General features: G+C 39.6%; 1 protein-coding gene across 2 annotated transcripts in view; it reads left to right on the forward strand.

The window, feature by feature from the left end:
- Window positions 1-11,330: 11,330 nt before the first annotated feature.
- LOC133557215 (DNA mismatch repair protein Msh2-like) overlaps window positions 11,331-18,069 on the forward strand; it is a 73,604-nt gene continuing 66,865 nt past the window's right edge. The window contains exons 1-4 of one of the 2 annotated variants that reach the window (XM_061907509.1): window positions 11,484-11,585; window positions 15,657-15,792; window positions 17,026-17,174; window positions 17,285-17,569. In XM_061907509.1, the coding sequence (XP_061763493.1) occupies window positions 15,717-15,792; window positions 17,026-17,174; window positions 17,285-17,569 (510 nt within the window). In that variant the 5' untranslated portion in view covers window positions 11,484-11,585; window positions 15,657-15,716. Of the gene's footprint in view, window positions 11,586-15,656; window positions 15,793-17,025; window positions 17,175-17,284; window positions 17,570-18,069 lie in introns of both variants that reach the window. The other variant, XM_061907508.1, reaches the window with a different exon arrangement.

Consider the following 18,069-nt stretch of genomic DNA (forward strand, 5'->3'; position numbering starts at 1 on the left):
GTGGTTAAATCAACATCAGTACCCGACATTGATTAAACGTTGCCAAGGTTTCGTTTGTGTTGTAGAATATCGTTTGGAAAATGACCAAAATTCAATGGTCAACTCAACATCAGAACCCGACATTGATTAAACGTTGTCAAAAAGCATGTTGTTTCAACGTTGCATTTGTGTTGTAGAATATTGGTTGGAAAATGACCAAAATTCAATGGTCAAATCAACGTCGGAACCCGACATTGATTAAACGTCGTCAAAAAGCATGTTGTTTCAACGTTTTGTGTGAGTTGCTCAACAACTGGACCTAATTCAACAGGTTCGCAACGTTGTTTCAATGTCTTGTGCCTGCTGGGAGTTTTTCCATTTCCAGCAATGCGGTGTAAAAACAGAGATTGTAGATTTTCCAGTGAAAAAACAACAACTGGCAGCTCAAACACCAGAATTGTACCGCAGTGGCAAAGTTTTTCCTGTAAAAACAACTGTTAATCCTAAGTTTTAAAAAATGGCTGTTTATTTGCCAGAATTTTAGTGTAAAAAAAAAAAATGCAGTTTTTCAATTTACAGTAATGCACTGTAAAAACAAGGACCGCAAATGTTACAGTAAAAGACTGGCAGCTCGGTCTTCGGAATTTTAACACAAAAATAACAATGGTACCATTTTTAATTGAATTAATTCCGTGTTGGCAGTAGATTCCTAAAAACAGCAGAGTTGTCCTTTCATATAAAGGATCTTTGAGTATTATTTTTGCCAGTATCCATCCATCTATCCATTTTCTACCGTTTGTCCATTTTGGTAGATTCCTAAAAACAGCAGAGTGGTCCTGTCATACAAAGGATCTTTGAGTATTGTTTTTGGCAGTATCCATTCATCCATCCATCCATTTTATACCGTTTGTCCCTTTTGGTAGATTCCTAAAAACAGCAGAGTGGTCCTGTCATATAAAGAATGTTTGAGTATTGTTTTTGGCGGTAAATTCCTAGAAACAGCAGAGTGGTCTTGTCATACAAAGGATCTTTGAGTATTGTTTTTGGCAGTAGATTCCAAAAACAGCAGAGTGGTCTTGTCATCTAAAGAGACTTTGAGTATAGTTTTTGGCAGTAGATTCCAAAAACAGCAGAGTGGTCTTGTCATCTAAAGAGACTTTGAGTATTGTTTTTGGCAGTATCCATTCATCCATCCATCCATTTTATACCATTTGTCCCTTTTGGTAGATTCCTAAAAACAGCAGAGTGGTCCTGTCATATAAAGAATGTTTGAGTATTGTTTTTGGCAGTAACTTCCTCAAAACAGCAGAGTGGTCCTGCCATATAAAGGAACTTTGAGTATTGTTTTTGGCAGTAGATTCCAAAAACAGCAGAGTGGTCTTGTCATCTAAAGAGACTTTGAGTATTGTTTTTGGCAGTAGATTCCTCAAAACAGCAGAGTGGTCCTGTCATATAAAGGAACTTTGAGTATCGTTTTTGGCAGTAGATTCCAAAAACAGCAGAGTGGTCTTGTCATCTAAAGAGACTTTGAGTATTGTTTTTGGCAGTAGATTCCTCAAAACAGCAGAGTGGTCCTGTCATATAAAGGAACTTTGAGTATTGTTTTTGGCAGTAGATTCCAAAAACAGCAGAGTGGTCTTGTCATCTAAAGAGACTTTGAGTATTGTTTTTGGCAGTAGATTCCTAAAAACAGCAGAGTGGTCCTGTCATATAAAGGAACTTTGAGTAATGTTTTTGGCAGTAGATTCCAAAAACAGCAGAGTGGTCTTGTCATTTAAAGAGACTTTGAGTATTGTTTTTGGCAGTAGATTCCTAAAAACAGCAGAGTGGTCCTGTCATATAAAGGAACTTTGAGTAATGTTTTTGGCAGTAGATTCCAAAAACAGCAGAGTGGTCTTGTCATCTAAAGAGACTTTGAGTATTGTTTTTGGCAGTAGATTCCTCAAAACAGCAGAGTGGTCCTGTCATATAAAGGAACTTTGAGTAATGTTTTTGGCAGTAGATTCCAAAAACAGCAGAGTGGTCTTGTCATCTAAAGAGACTTTGAGTATTGTTTTTGGCAGTAGATTCCTAAAAACAGCAGAGTGGTCCTGTCGTATAATTGATCCTTGGGTAGAGTTTTTTGACAGATTACTAAAAACAGTGGGGATCCTGTCATATAAAGAATCTTTGCCCTGGGTTTTCAACAGGTAACTTAAAACAACAGCGTTCTTGTCATATAAATCAGTGGCCCCCAACCTTTTTTTTTATCCGCGGACCGATCAACGCTTAATAAGGACGTTTTTGTCATGAAAAAGGGAGGTTTTTGTGGTTGGTGCACTAATTGTAAGTGTATATTGTGTTTTTTATGTTGATTTAATAAAAAAAATTCTCCTGCGGCCCGGTGGTTGGGGACCACTGATATAAATGATCTTTGAGTATTGTTTTTGGCAGTAGATTCCCAAAAACAACAAGAGTGGTCCTGTCATATAAAGGATCTTGGTGTAGTTTTTTTTTTTTTTTTGACAGATTACTAAAAACAGAGGGGATCTTGTCATATAAAGGATCTTCGTCAACATTTCTTCGAAGATAAGCTCTGCTTTCCCCTGCTATTTTTTGGACATTTTGATCCAAGAATATTTGTGGGATCAAATAAAACCATGCCAACATTATACGTGCACTTTAAACATGAGATATTTTAAAGATGATATTTAGATGGGGTCATGAAAAACATACATTTAATAGCTTCAATCTGAGTTGTATCATATTTGTATCGATTTATTATTCGTATTGCAGTGAAGGCATTTTGGGTGAGTGTGTAGTAAATAATAATAATAATAATAATAATAAGAGGTCAACTATGGACAGGAGGAGAATTGTGCCATCACATGAGGAGTGAAGAGGACCCACATTATCCGCTATTTTCTCCCTCATAATCTCCGTGATTTAGGCCACGATTCCGATCTCCCTGTGCATCAAATGTGCAATAAAACATATCAGTCACGGCTTTCGCGTGATTGTTAAACAGTATCGTGACCAAACATGAGTTTTTGTCCCTTTACTTTTTTTGACACAGTGTTTGTCGTAATCCTGAGATCTGTTTTTCTCAGAAGCTCCTCGGAACAAGGCCATCGAGCTGTCCGCCACTCCTCGCCATTTAAACGATCTTTTTACATAACAGGGTTTGATCGCTGTGTTCTTTGGACTGGAAGTAAAAATACATTTTTCTTCAAAGCAGAGAACAGGTTCTACTGCACAATACCGCCGATTTTCCTCCGAAACTAAGTCAAATACAGGCTGGTATTAGAACTAATGCGTTTTTAAAAGTTGTGTATTTCCGAATAATAACACGTCTATCTAAGAGCTAACAGTAAAATTGGAAGAAAAAAAAAAAAGTAAAAATTGGGAATCTAATGAGAAAAAGCTGAAATTTTTAATATAATAATTAATAGTAATATACTCAGTCACCTACAACACAATGTTTTGTCTTTATTTAATATCTGTTGGAGAATGTGTAGACACCCTTTATCGGAACTATTTGAAGCTCTCAAAATAAAAATAAAATATACGTAAACTTTAGTTAGTTAATGACAAAATAAAATCATACGAACTTATGAATACATTTTAAAAAATTACAAACAATACTTAATAAACACTGTTAAAAGTCTAACCGAGTATTAACAGTTTTCAAAGAGGCAGAATTTTTATGCAGTCAAACAATTGTATTATTATTATTTTTATTTTCTTGTCTATTCTTATATAAGGAAAAAAACAATAGTAAAAATGTTTTTAAAAAAGAGTAAAAAAATCGGAATATAATGAGAAAAAGCTGACATTTTTAAAATAATAGTTAATAATAACATACTTACTCACCTATGACACAAAGTTTTGTCTTTATATAATATCTATTTTTAGCATATAAAAAAAAGAAGAAACTTCAAAATGGCCCCCACATATTTGACATTTATGAATAAATTGAAAAAAATTAGAAACAAATGGCATAATAAACACTGTTAAATGTGTAACTAAACATTAATATTTTCGTACAGGCAGAATTTTTGACACAGTTAAACAATCATTATTATTTTTTTGATTCTATTAATTTATTTCTACTTTCTTGTCTATTCTTATATAGGAACAAAACAATAGTAAAATGTCAGAAAAAATAATAAAAATTTGGAATATAATGAGAAAAAGCTGACATTTTTTTAAATAGTAATTAATAATAATAGACTTAGTCACCTAAGACACAAAGTTTTGTCTTTATCTAATATCTATTTTTAGCATATAAAAAAAAAGAAGAAACTTCAAAATGGCCCCCACATATTTGACATTTATGAATAAATTGAAAAAAATTACAAAAAATGGCATAATAAACACTGTTAAATGTGTAACTAAACATTAATATTTTCGGACAGGCAGAATTTTTGACACAGTTAAACAATCATTATTATTATTTTGATTCTATTAATTTATTTCTACTTTCTTGTCTATTCTTATATAGGAACAAAACAATAGTAAAATGTCAGACAAAATAGTAAAAATTTGGAATATAATGAGAAAAAGCTGACATTTTTTAAAGAGTAATTAATAATAATATACTTAGTCACCTAAAACACAAAGTTTTGTCTTTTTATAATATCTATTTTTAGCATATAAAAAAAAGAAGAAACTTAAAAATGGCCCCCAAATATTTGACATTTATGAGTAAATTGAAAAACATTACAAAAAAATTACATAATAAACACTATTAAATGTGTAACTGAACCTTAATATTTTCGGACAGGCAGAATTTTTGACACAGTTAAACAATCATTATTATTATTTTGATTCTATTAATTTATTTTTACTTTCTTTGTCTATTCTTATATAGGGGAAAAACAATAGTAAAATGTCAGAAAAAATAGTGCAAATTTGAAATAGAATGAGAAAAAGCTGACATTTTTTTAAACAGTAATCCATAATAAAATACTTAGTCACCTAAGACACAACGTTTTGTCTTTATATATCTGTTTTTAGCATTAAAAACAAAACGAATAAACTTCAAAATGGCCCCCACATACTTGCAATTCAGTTTCATACTTGGAGAAAGTTTAGACATCCTTTCTCGGAACTATTTGAAGCTCTCAAAATAAAAAATAAAATATACGTAAACTATAAACAAAGTTAACTTAATTAATGAAAAAATGAAATAATACTAACTTAAGAATAAATTGAAAACTCTCTCATTTGAGTCACACATCAAGAGTGTTACTATGTTAGATCCACTATGGACTGGACTCTCACTATTATGTTGGATCCACTTTGGACTGGACTTTGACTATTATGTTGGATCCACTATGGACTGGACTCTCACTATTATGTTGGATCCACTATGGACTGGACTCACTATTATGTTGGATCCACTTTGGACTGGACTTTGACTATTATGTTAGATCCACTATGGACTGGACTCTCACTATTATGTTAGATCCACTATGGACTGGACTCTCACTATTACGTTAGATCCACTATGGACTGGACTTTCACTATTATGTTAGATCCACTATGGACTGGACTCCCACTATTATGTTAGATCCACTATGGACTGGACTCTCACTATTTGGTTAGATCCACTATGGACTGGACTCTCACTATTATGTTAGATCCACTATGGACTGGACTCTCACTATTATGTTAGATCCACTATGGACTGGACTCTCACTATTATGTTGGATCCACTATGGACTGGACTCACTATTATGTTGGATCCACTTTGGACTGGACTTTGACTATTATGTTAGATCCACTATGGACTGGACTCTCACTATTATGTTAGATCCACTATGGACTGGACTCTCACTATTACGTTAGATCCACTATGGACTGGACTTTCACTATTATGTTAGATCCACTATGGACTGGACTCCCACTATTATGTTAGATCCACTATGGACTGGACTCTCACTATTTGGTTAGATCCACTATGGACTGGACTCTCACTATTATGTTAGATCCACTATGGACTGGACTCTCACTATTATGTTAGATCCACTATGGACTGGACTCTCACTATCATGTTAGATCCACTATGGACTGGACTCTCACTATTATGTTAGATCCACTATGGACTGGACTCTCACTATTATGTTAGATCCACTATGGACTGGACTCTCACTATCATGTTAGATCCACTATGGACTGGACTCTCACTATTATGTTAGATCCACTATGGACTGGACTCTCACTATTATGTTAGATCCTAGTTTTGAGGGAATTACAACCATCAAATTGCACTTAATGGGTAGAGTCATGCTGACAACAATAAAACATTGCATTGATGTCAGCCATCACGCAAAGAGTCAGCCACAGATCGTACTTTTTAAAGAGCCTAGAAAAAAAACACATTTCCACTTTCCTGCAGATCATGGGAATAGAAGGAGTGGCGACACACATCGTCCTGACAAGTTCGTTCACACCCTTCAACAATTCTTCCACCAGTTCCTTATCGTGACTTATTGAAATTTGAAACGGCTTTGCAGATTAATGTTTTGTTTTATTTTTCCTAGAAAGTGGTGCGATCCTTGTCCTCGACTTCGCATGACGACGACGTCATGAACGATGAAATAAAACACGTATTATAAAACACCGTTCAATGATCAGGTTACTTGGATCTAATTGAGAATGTCGAAGAGTGTGTGGAAAAACACCAAAAAATAAACCGAAAGCGGAAAAAAAACAAAAAAAAACGCTTGGAACGCTTCACTGGACACACAGACGTCATAAGGTCATCAAAGTGCAGATTTAGGCAGTCGCACACAGCACCAGGATTTTGAAACAAGCGATAAAAGGTAAAAATAAAATCAATCTGGCAGCATTGGAGAAAACTTTGTTCAAGTTTCACTTTTGCATCTCATTGCCCATAACTGTGGTGTGTTCAAGGACCCCTTGATTAAAATTAGAAACGGGTGTCATGAGTATTTACAGACGGGGAGACTTAAAAAGTAAAGTAAAATAAAGATTGTCACACACACACCAGGTGTGGAAAAATGATTTTCTGCATTTGACCCATTAACCTTGATCACCCCCTGGGAGGTGAGGGGAGCAGTGGGCAGCAGCGGTGGCCGCGCCCGAGAATAATGTTTTGGGGATTTAAAGGCCAACTTAAATGAGATTTAAGTTGATCCATTCTATGTGTCATACTTGATCATTTCGCGATATCGCCATATTTTTGCTGAAAGGATTTAGTAGAGAACATCCACGATAAATTTCGCAACTTTTGGTTGCTAATAATAAAGCCTTGCCTGTACCGGAAGTAGCAGACGATGTGCGCGTGACGTCACGGGTTGTGGAGCTCCTCACATCTGAACATTGTTTACAATCATGGCCACCAGCAGCTAGAGCGATTCGGACCAAGAAAGTGACGATTTCCCCATTAATTTGAGCGAGGATGAAAGATTTGTGGATGAGGAAAGTGAAAGTTAAGGACTAGAAAAAAAAAAGACAAAGGCAATGGGATGTTATTAGACACATTTACTAGGATAATTCTGGAAAATCCCTTATCTGCTTATTGTGTTACTAGTGTTTTAGTGAGATTATATGGTCATACTTAAAAGTCGGAGGGGTGTGGCCACGGGTGTGGTGACCGCCAGTGTCTCCGAGGGAAGCCACATTTCTGGACGAGGCAAGGCAGCCGGGCTGAGATTCCCCCCTCCCCCCCTCTCCTCCACGGTGTAAGCATCCAATGGTAGGGGGCTGCCGGTGGGAGGAGGCAGGACGCAAACTCTCCGCTCATAACTACGGTAAGAGCCGACTTAATACCACCATTTTCTCACCGAAACCTGCCGGTTGACACGTGGTAGGGAACCATATTCGCTTGGCCGCTCTGTTCCATAGTAAAGCTTCACCGTCATCTTCGGGAATGTAAACACGGAAACACCGGCTGTGTTTGTGTTGCTAAAGGCGGCCGCAATACACCGCTTCCCACCTACATCTTTCTTCTTTGACGTCTCCATTATTAATTGAACAAATTGCAAAAGATTCAGCAACACAGATGTCCAGAATACTGCGTAATTATGCGATTAACGCAGAAGACTTATAGCTGGGATCGGTGCTGGATCAAAATGTTTGTTACAATCCGTGATGTTACGCGCACGCGTCCTCATACCGCAACGTTTTCAACAGGATACTTTGCGCGAAATTTTAAATTGTAATTTAGTAAACTAAAGCGGCCGTATTGGCATGTGTTGCAATGTTAATATTTCATCATTGATATATAAACTATCAGACTGCGTGGTGGCTAGTAGTGGCTTTCAGTAGGCCTTTAACCCCCAATTTCAATCCTTGATGCTGAGTAAGGGAGGTAATGGGTCCCATTTTTATAGTCTCTGGTATGACTCGGCCGGGGATTTGAACTCACAACCCAGGGTGGACCCACTAACCACGAGGCCACTGAGTAGGTTAACGCCCAGGAGATGCATTAATGATAATATAATTATAATTATAATGATGTTTTATCCACTGATGATACATTAATAATCATATTTACGTGGATAACGACTTAAAAATGGCACAAAAAATACAGTTTTTTACTTAAAAACAAAACAAAAAAAACTATTATTTAGGAGGTTAAATGTAGATATGTTCCAGGTATGTTAAACACAGAAGACTCAGGACACGGTGGAGAAACTATGTCTCTCATACATTTTAATACATTTAACAGTCAAATTTTGGGGGACTTATCTGCCAGTTTTGCGTTTTTTTTTTCACATCATGAAAACAACCGAGGTACCATTTTCCACTTACACTAATACAGGTGTCCAAACTTTTTCCACTGAGGACCGCACAAGGAAAAATTAATGCATGAGGGGGCTATTTTGAGATATATATATATATATATATATATATATATATATATATATATATATATATATATATATGTATATATATATATATATATATATATATATATATGTATATATATGTATGTATATATATATATATTTACACTGTATATGGCAATAAACAGAAAAATGTATCTGAAAGGAGGAAAATGTTTGGGTTAAAATAGATCATTTTAAAAATGACTTATTGTAAGTATACAAATAACTAATCAATTGATATGGAAGTAATATCAATCAATCAATCAATCAATCAAAGATTAATTATATAGCCCTAAATCACGAGTGTCTCAAAAGGCTGCACAAACCACAACAACATCCTCGGCTCAGACCCCCCAGTCCAGTCCATAGTGGATCTAGTAAATAGTGTGAGAGTCCAGTCCATAGTGGATCTAGTTAATAGTGTGAGTCCAGTCCATAGTGGATCTAGTTAATAGTGTGAGAGTCCAGTCCATAGTGGATCAAGTTAATAATGTGAGAGTCCATTCCATATTGGATGTAGTTAATAGTGTGAGAGTCCAGTCCATAGTGGATCTAGTTAATAATGTGAGAGTCCAGTCCATAGTGGATCTAGTTAATAGTGTGAGAGTCCAGTCCATAGTGGATCTGTTAATAATATGAGAGTCCAGTCCATAGTGGATCTAGTTAATAGTGTGAGAGTCCAGTCCATAGTGGATCTAGTTAATAGTGTGAGAGTCCAGTCCATAGTGGCTCTAGTTGATCGTGTGAGAGTCCAATCCATAGTGGATCTAGTTAATAGTGTGAGAGTCCAGTCCATAGTGGATCTAGTTAATAATGTGAGAGTCCATTCCATATTGGATGTAGTTAATAGTGTGAGAGTCCAGTCCATAGTGGATCTAGTTAATAATGTGAGAGTCCAGTCCATAGTGGATCTAGTTAATAGTGTGAGAGTCCAGTCCATAGTGGATCTGTTAATAATATGAGAGTCCAGTCCATAGTGGATCTAGTTAATAGTGTGAGAGTCCAGTCCATAGTGGATCTAGTTAATAGTGTGAGAGTCCAGTCCATAGTGGCTCTAGTTGATCGTGTGAGAGTCCAATCCATAGTGGATCTAGTTAATAGTGTGAGAGTCCTGTCCATAGTGGATCTAGGAAATAGTGTGAGAGTCCTGTCCATAGTGGATCTAGTAAAAACTGTAACAGTCCAGTCTGTAGTGGATCTAGTTAATAGTGTGAGAGTCCAGTCCGTAGTGAATCTAGGAAATAGTGTGAGAGTCCTGTCCATAGTGGATCTAGTTAATAGTGTGAGAGTCCAGTCCATAGTGGCTCTAGTTGATCGTGTGAGAGTCCAATCCATAGTGGATCTAGTTAATAGTGTGAGAGTCCTGTCCATAGTGGATCTAGGAAATAGTGTGAGAGTCCTGTCCATAGTGGATCTAGTAAAAACTGTAACAGTCCAGTCTGTAGTGGATCTAGTTAATAGTTTGAGAGCCCTGTCCATAGTGAATCTAGTAAAAAGTGTAACAGTCCAGTCCGTAGTGGATCTAGTTAATAGTGTGAGTCCAGTCCATAGTGGATCTAGTTAATAGTATGAGAGGCCAGTCCATAGTGGATCTAGTTAATAGTGTGAGAGTCCAGTCCGTAGTGGATCTAGTTAATAGTGTGAGAGTCCAGTCCATAGTGGATCTAGTTGATGGTGTGAGAGTCCAGTCCATAGTGGATCTGTTAATAATATGAGAGTCCAGTCCATAGTGGATCTAGTTAATAGTGTGAGTCCAGTCCATAGTGGATCTAGTTAATAGTGTGAGAGTCCAGTCCATAGTGGATCTAGTTAATAGTGTGAGAGTCCAGTCCATAGTGGATCTAGTTAATAGTGTGAGAGTCCAGTCCATAGTGGATCTAGTTAATAATGTGAGAGGCCAGTCCATAGTGGATCTGTTAATAATATGAGAGTCCAGTCCATAGTGGATCTAGTTAATAGTGTGAGAGTCCAGTCCATAGTGGATCTAACATAATAGTGAGAGTCCAGTCCATAGTGGATCTAGTTAATAGTGTGAGAGTCCAGTCCATAGTGGATCTAGTTAATAATGTGAGAGGCCAGTCCATAGTGGATCTAGTAAATAGAATAGTGTGAGAGTCCAGTCCGTAGTGGATCTAGTTAATAGTGTGAGTCCAGTCCATAGTGGATCTAGTTAATAGTATGAGAGTTCAGTCCATAGTGGATCTGTTAATAATATGAGAGTCCAGTCCGTAGTGGAACTAGTTAATAGTGTGAGAGTACAGTCCATAGTTGATTTAGTTAATCATTTGAGAGTCCAGTCTATAGTGGTTCTAGTAAATAATGTGAGAGTCCAGGCCCTATTGTAATTGTTTTGGAAATGAAAACTGTCAAAATGACCCCTGCCTGTTAAATTCAGTTCAAGACACGCTGACATGTAAGTAAAACATGTACTTCGTTACTTTCCACCTCTCGCTGCCAAAACAGAGAAAAAGAATGACCTCGCTTCAACTAATCACCATGGAAACGAGACACCCAACGTCACTTCCTGTTCGGAGTCGCGCGTGGCGGGAGATTCCAACATGGCGGTGCAGCCCAAGCAGAACCTCTCCATGGACAGCGCGGCCGAACACGGCTTCTTAAACTTCTTTTTCTCCATGCCGGAAAAGCCGGACACCACTTTCAGAATATTCGACCGGAACGAATACTACACGGTCCACGGCAAGGACGCCGTGTTCGCGGCGAAGGAGGTTTTCAAGACGAACGGCGTCATCAAACACTTGGGCTCCGGTAAGCTAGCGTGTGGAGCGTAGCTAGCCACAAGCTAATATTAGCATACAACATCCATTTTTTTTTATACCGCTTGTCCCTTTTGGGGTGGCAGGGGATACACGTTAGCGTACAAGCTAATTCAGCTACGTGTTGCGTCTTAGACCTCTTTATTAGTCGACGCAGCATCGAGCGCTACTGCCTACTGGCGCTGACGAGACGCGCGGCCGCCATCTTGGAGTGGTGATCCGCGCCACTCAGTGCGATTCATTTGTCAGGAGCAATGAACTGTCAGCGCATTTAATTCATCTTACCTCACTGAATACCACTGATTTTCACGCGTTTTTTGTCATGCATGTAGCTATGATAAAGGACACGTGTTTTGGCGTGTTTTATTAGTCATAGTTTGGGGAGCAGTGGGCAGCAGCGGTGGCCGCACCCGGGAATAATGTCTTGGGGATTTAAAGGCCTACTTAAATGAGATTTTCTTATTCTAACGGGGATAGCAGGTCCATTCTATGTGTCATACTTGATCATTTTGCGATATTGACATATTTTTGCTGAAAGGATTTAGTAAAGAACATCGACAATAAAATTCGCAACTTATGGTCGCTAATAAAAAAAGCCTTGCCCGTATCGGAAGTAGCAGAGGATGTGCTCGTGATGTCACGGGTTGTGTAGCTCCTCACATTGTTTACAATCATGGCCACCAGAAGCGAGAGCGATTCGGACCGAGAAAGTGACGATTTCCCCATTAATTTGAGCGAGGATGAACGATTCGTGGATGAGGATAGTGAGAGTGAAGGACTAGAAGTAAAAAAAAAAAACGAGGGCAGTGGGAGCGATTCAGATGTTATTAGACACATTTACTATCAATCAATCAATCAATGTTTACTTATATAGCCCTAAATCACTAGTGTCTCAAAGGGCTGCACAAACCACTACGACATCCTCGGTAGGCCTACATAAGGGCAAGGAAAAATTCACACCCAGTGGGACGTCAGTAACAATGATGACTATGAGAACCTTGGAGAGGAGGAAAGCAATGGATGTCGAGCGGGTCTAACATGATACTGTGAAAGTTCAAAGAAAAGAAACGGCAGATCAACTGATCTAAAAGGGGAGTCTATTTAAAGGCTAGAGTATACAAATGAGTTTTAAGGTGAGACCTAAATGCTTCTACTGAGGTGGCATCTCAAACTTTTACCGGGAGGGCATTCCAGAGATAATTCTGGAAAATCCCTTATCTGCTTATTGTGTTACTACTGTTTAAGTGAGATTATAAAGTCACACCTGAAAGTTGGAGAGGGTGTGGTGACCGCCAGTGTCTCTGATGGAAGCCATGGAGGAGCCAAGAGAGTCGCAGCTGCCTCTTTGATAGCTGCAGGAGGATGCAAGCTCCGCTCATGTCTCCGGTAAGAGCCGACTTATTACCACAATTTTCTCACCGAAACCTGCCGGTGGACATGTGGTAGAGAAAAATGTGCGCTCGACCGCTCTGTTCCATATTAAAGCTTCACAACAAACAAAGAAACACCGGCTGTGTTTATGTTGCTAAAGGCAGTTGCAATACACCGCTTTCCACCTACATCTTTCTTCTTTGACGTCTCCATTATTAATTGAACAAATTGCAAAAGATTCAGCAACACAGATGTCCAGAATCCTGTGTAAATACGCGAGTAAAGCGGACGACTTTTAGCCGTGAGTGGTGCTGGGCTAAAATGTCCGCTCCAACCAAAAACGTCACAATCACGCGTCAACATAAGCGTCATCATTCCGCGACGTCTTCAACAGGACACTTTACGGGAAATTTAAAATTGCAATTTAGTAAACTAAACTGGCCGTATTGGCATGTGTTGCAATGTTAATATTTCATCATTGATATATGAACTATCAGACTGCGTGGTGGGTAGTAGTGGCTTTCAGTAGGCCTTTAAAGGGCTACTGAAATGAGATTTTCTTATTTAAACGGGGATAGCAGGTCCATTCTATGTGTCATACTTGATCATTTCGCGATATTGCCATATTTTTGCTGAAAGGATTTAGTAGAGAACATCCACGATAAAGTTTGCAACTTTTGGTGCTGACAAAAAAGCCCTGCCTTTACCGGAAGTTGCAGACGATGACGTCACAAGTGTGGGGGCTCCTCACATATTAACATTGATTTTAATGGGAGCCTCCAACAAAAAGTGCTATTCGGACCGAGAAAACGACAATTTCCCCATTAATTTGAGGGAGGATGAAAGATTCGTGTTTGAGGATATTGATAGCGACGGACTAGAAAGAAAAAAAAACGCGATTGCATTGGGACGGATTCCGATGTTTTTAGACACATTTACTAGGTTAATTCTGGGAAATCCCTTATCTTTCTATTGTGTTGCCAGTGTAAGAACTGACTTTTTAACCACAATTTTCTCACCGAAACTTGCTGGTTGACATGTGGTCAGGATCCATGTTCTCTTGACCGCGCTCTGATCCATAGGAAAGTTTCACCTCCAGGAATTTTAAACAAGGAATCACCGTGTGTTTGTGTGGCTAAAGGCTAAAGTTTCCCAACTCCATCTTTCTACTGTGACTTCTCCATTATTAATTGAACAAATTGCAAAAGATTCAGCAACACAGATCTCCAAAAAACTGTATAATTATGCCGTTAAAGCAGACAACTTTTAGCTGTGTGTGCGCGCAGCGCTCATACTTCCTAAAAACCCGTGACGTCTTGCGTACACATCGTTTTGAAGACGAAACTCCCGGGAAATTTAAAATTGTAATTTAGTAAACTAAAAAGGCCGTATTGGCATGTGTTGCAATGTTAATATTTCATCATTGATATATAAACTATCAGACTGCGTGGTGGCTAGTAGTGGCTTTCAGTAGGCCTTTAACAGTAATATTATTATTTGCTATAAGCAGGGGTCCCGAACTCACTGGGCCGCAACAAAATATTTGTTTAAAAAAAATGTTGCATACTCTTCAGCATGTCTAGTTGTATAATGACATTTCAAATTGTATTACTTGTGCACCACAACTTTCTCTGTGCAAATAAGACACGTGCTCAACAAAGAAATATTGCATCTCCCACTTTCCTGGAATTGTCTTTGCTCATCACGAACCTTTCTCTTCGCTGCAGGCTTTGAAAAAGACATGTTTGGGGTTGTGGAATATATTTGTATTTAACTGATGCACGGAGAATAATGTTATTTCCGCAATGTGTTCGTTCCGCTTTTCCTCCCTACAGCAACACGGCGGTTGGCGGATAATAGCCGGGAAAGTACCAGCAAAGCGAGTGCAAAAAAGTGACGTCTCCCGGAGTGTTATCCGGCGTTATATAGAAATAAATGTAGTGTTAATCGTGTGAGGCAATGCAAATTAAACAATAAAAAAACACACATAACGGTTTGAATTGCTCTAGGTTATCGGGGACTGTTATTACTGACGGACAGGTGTCGCGGTGTGACTGCACGTAAGAAAACCCTCGTCTCCATGGCAACGTCTCTGTCGCCTTCACTCATTTGCCGCTTTTCCACTAACGCAGGAGTAGGCAACCCAGAACGTTGAAAGAGCTGTTTTGGACCCAAATAACACGACGCTGTCAATCGCCATTTATATAAGACTTGCGGGCTGCACTAATAATAAACTTTCATATTAAGGTGGGGGCCGCGAAATAACGTCTCGCGGGCCGCGTGTCTGAGACCCCTGGCTTTGAGTGACCAGACGTCTGAGATCAAAACTGGGAATGTTATCCCAGAGAAGGGGGGAAAAAAACCTTCAGCTATTTTTAAGTTGAAGAAACAATATGATTAGGATATGCGTATATCCTAGACATATTTTTACATTTATTTCATTGACTATCAATTCTATCATTGTCATACTCATGTTTGTTAGCGGCTACAATTTCAGTACTATTGAAGATCTTTGCTCCTTCTCAACTTTGTGGTAGTATACTTTTCACAAAACACAACCAATTGTACGTGAATGTTAAATCTTACTTGTGAAAAGTAATCCCTCCCCTATTACTATTTCCAACAGTCCGCTCATTTGAGCAGGAAAACGCTGAACACCATCTTTGTTTTCTACCTGTGTGTGTCAGTTTAGGCTGCTTGCCGGCTCCTCATCACCACTTCAAGATGGCGGCCAAATTTCTCTGCTTATAAGATGCCTATGTGTTACCTACTAGTGTTGGGGCCATACTGCAGCTTTTGTTACTCACCCGATGCCAAGCAATTACAGGGTTAGTGTTGATACCCAGACTATGTGAAATTTTGTGCCGTGTGTCTATTGATGTCCAAAGCATCCTTAGAAGGGAAGTCCACACTTCCCTCTCCCCAGTCACTTGGTCCAGCTCCTCCCGGGGGATCCGGAGGCGTTCCCAGGTTAGCCGAGAGACATAGTCTTCCCAACGTGTCCTGAGTATTCCCCGTGGTCTCCTACCAGTCGGACGTGCCCCAAGCACCTCCCGAGGAAGGCGGAGTGTAATGCCCGCAGCTAAAACGTATACTCACGATATAGTCATTTTTTATATCGCACAGAGACAAACCCGCGACATATTGAGTACATTCCATATATCGCCCCGCCCCACTTGTATAGAGCTTTTCTACCTTCATGGTACTCAAAGCGCTTTGATGCTATTTCCACATTCACACACTGATGGCGGGCCCTGACCACGACCCATCAGGAGCAAGGGTGAAGTGTTTTGCTCAAGGACACAACGGAGGTGAGGAGGTTGGTAGAAGGTGGGGATTGAACCAGGAACCCTCCCAACCGCGCCACGCTGTCCACATTAAAAAAAATCAGAATGTGTCAATAAAAGACCTATCTTTTCTTACTAAATGAATTTGTTCTTTCCATTTTGACATTTAAAAATACTTGTAGTGTCCATCCATCCATCCATCTTCTTCCGCTTATCCGAGGTCGGGCTGCGGGGGCGGTAGCCTAAGCAGGGAAGCCCAGACATCCCTCTCCCCAGCCACTTCGTCTAGCTCTTCCCAGGGGATTCCTGAGGCGTTCCCAGGCCAGCCGGGAGACATAGTCTTCCCAACGTGTCCTGGGTCTTCCCCGTGGCCTCCTACCGGTTGGACGTGCCCTAAACACCTCCCTAGGGAGGCGTTCGGGTGGCATCCTGACCAGATGCCCGGATCACCTCATCTTTCTTCTTATTACATACAATCGAGTAAGAATAAAACCAATAGTGAGAAGTGACTACACACAAAAAAAACACAAATTCATTCAATGCTTCATAGCCCTCCTGTGAACTTATTTCCCGGAGGTTGTACACAAGATCAAGTACACTGACGTCTATGAAAATAAACAAATAAGTTACTGACACTGCCTTCTGTATGAATACAGTACGTGTGATATTTGGGTCCATCCAACCAGACCTAATATTTATCACTTTTACCGTGCAGAGGTAACAAGCATGGTTGTCGGTGTGTTTTATCTCCATTTGAATTGCGTTTGTCGGCAGGAAGTCGTAAGTTGGAGAGCGTGGTCCTCAGCAAGCTGAACTTTGAGGCGTTCGTGAGAGATCTGCTGCTGGTGAGGCAGTACCGGGTCGAGGTGTACAAGAACCAAAGCAAGAGCAGCAAGGAGCACGACTGGAGGATTGAGTACAAGGTCGACCTAACTTTGTTTATTGTTCATTGTTCCTTGAGAGAGTACGATGGAACGTCAGTCAAAATGCGCAGCAATAACTAGCAACCCTTTTATTGTCCTTCGAATTTCAGGCCTCTCCGGGAAACCTGACCCAGTTTGAGGAGATTCTCTTTGGCGGCGGAAATGGGGCAGAAGGCTGCGCCGGTGTCGTGGCCGCTCGCTTGGCCACCGGCGCGGACGGGCAGCGCGTGGTGGGCGTGGGCTACGTGGACGCCGCTCAAAGGACCATGGGCGTGTGCGAGTTCCCGGACAACGAGATCTTCTCCAACCTGGAGTCCCTGCTAGTACAGATCAGCCCGAAAGAGTGTCTCCTTGCTCAGGGTGACGGCAATGTGGATGGAAGCAAGCTGCGGGAGGTTTGTTTATTTTTAAATGACCTTTTTTTTTTTTTCTCTGCCATTTTGTGTTATTTAAAGGCCTACTGAAAGCCACTACTACCCACCACGCAGTCTGATAGTTTATATATCAATGATTAAATATTAACATTGCAACACATGCCAAATCGGCTTTTTTAGTTTACTAAATTACAATTTTAAATTTCCCGGGAGTTTCGTCTTTGGAACGTCGTGTAATGATGACGTATATACAAGACATCACAGGGTTTTAGGAAATATGAGCGCTGCGCACACACACAGCTAAAAGTCATCTGCTTTAACGGCATAATCACACAGTAATTTGGACATCTGTGTTGCTGAATCTTTTGCAATTTGTTGAATTAATATTGGAGAAGTCAAAGTAGAAAGATGGAGTTGAGAAGCTTTAGCCTTTAGCCACACAAACACACGGTGATTCCTTGTTTAAAATTCCCGGAGCTGAACATTTACTATGGATCACAGCGCGGTCAAGCAGACATGAA

Source organism: Nerophis ophidion, linkage group LG08 (genome assembly GCF_033978795.1).
Source record: "Nerophis ophidion isolate RoL-2023_Sa linkage group LG08, RoL_Noph_v1.0, whole genome shotgun sequence".
NCBI classification, from domain to species: Eukaryota; Metazoa; Chordata; class Actinopteri; order Syngnathiformes; family Syngnathidae; genus Nerophis; species Nerophis ophidion.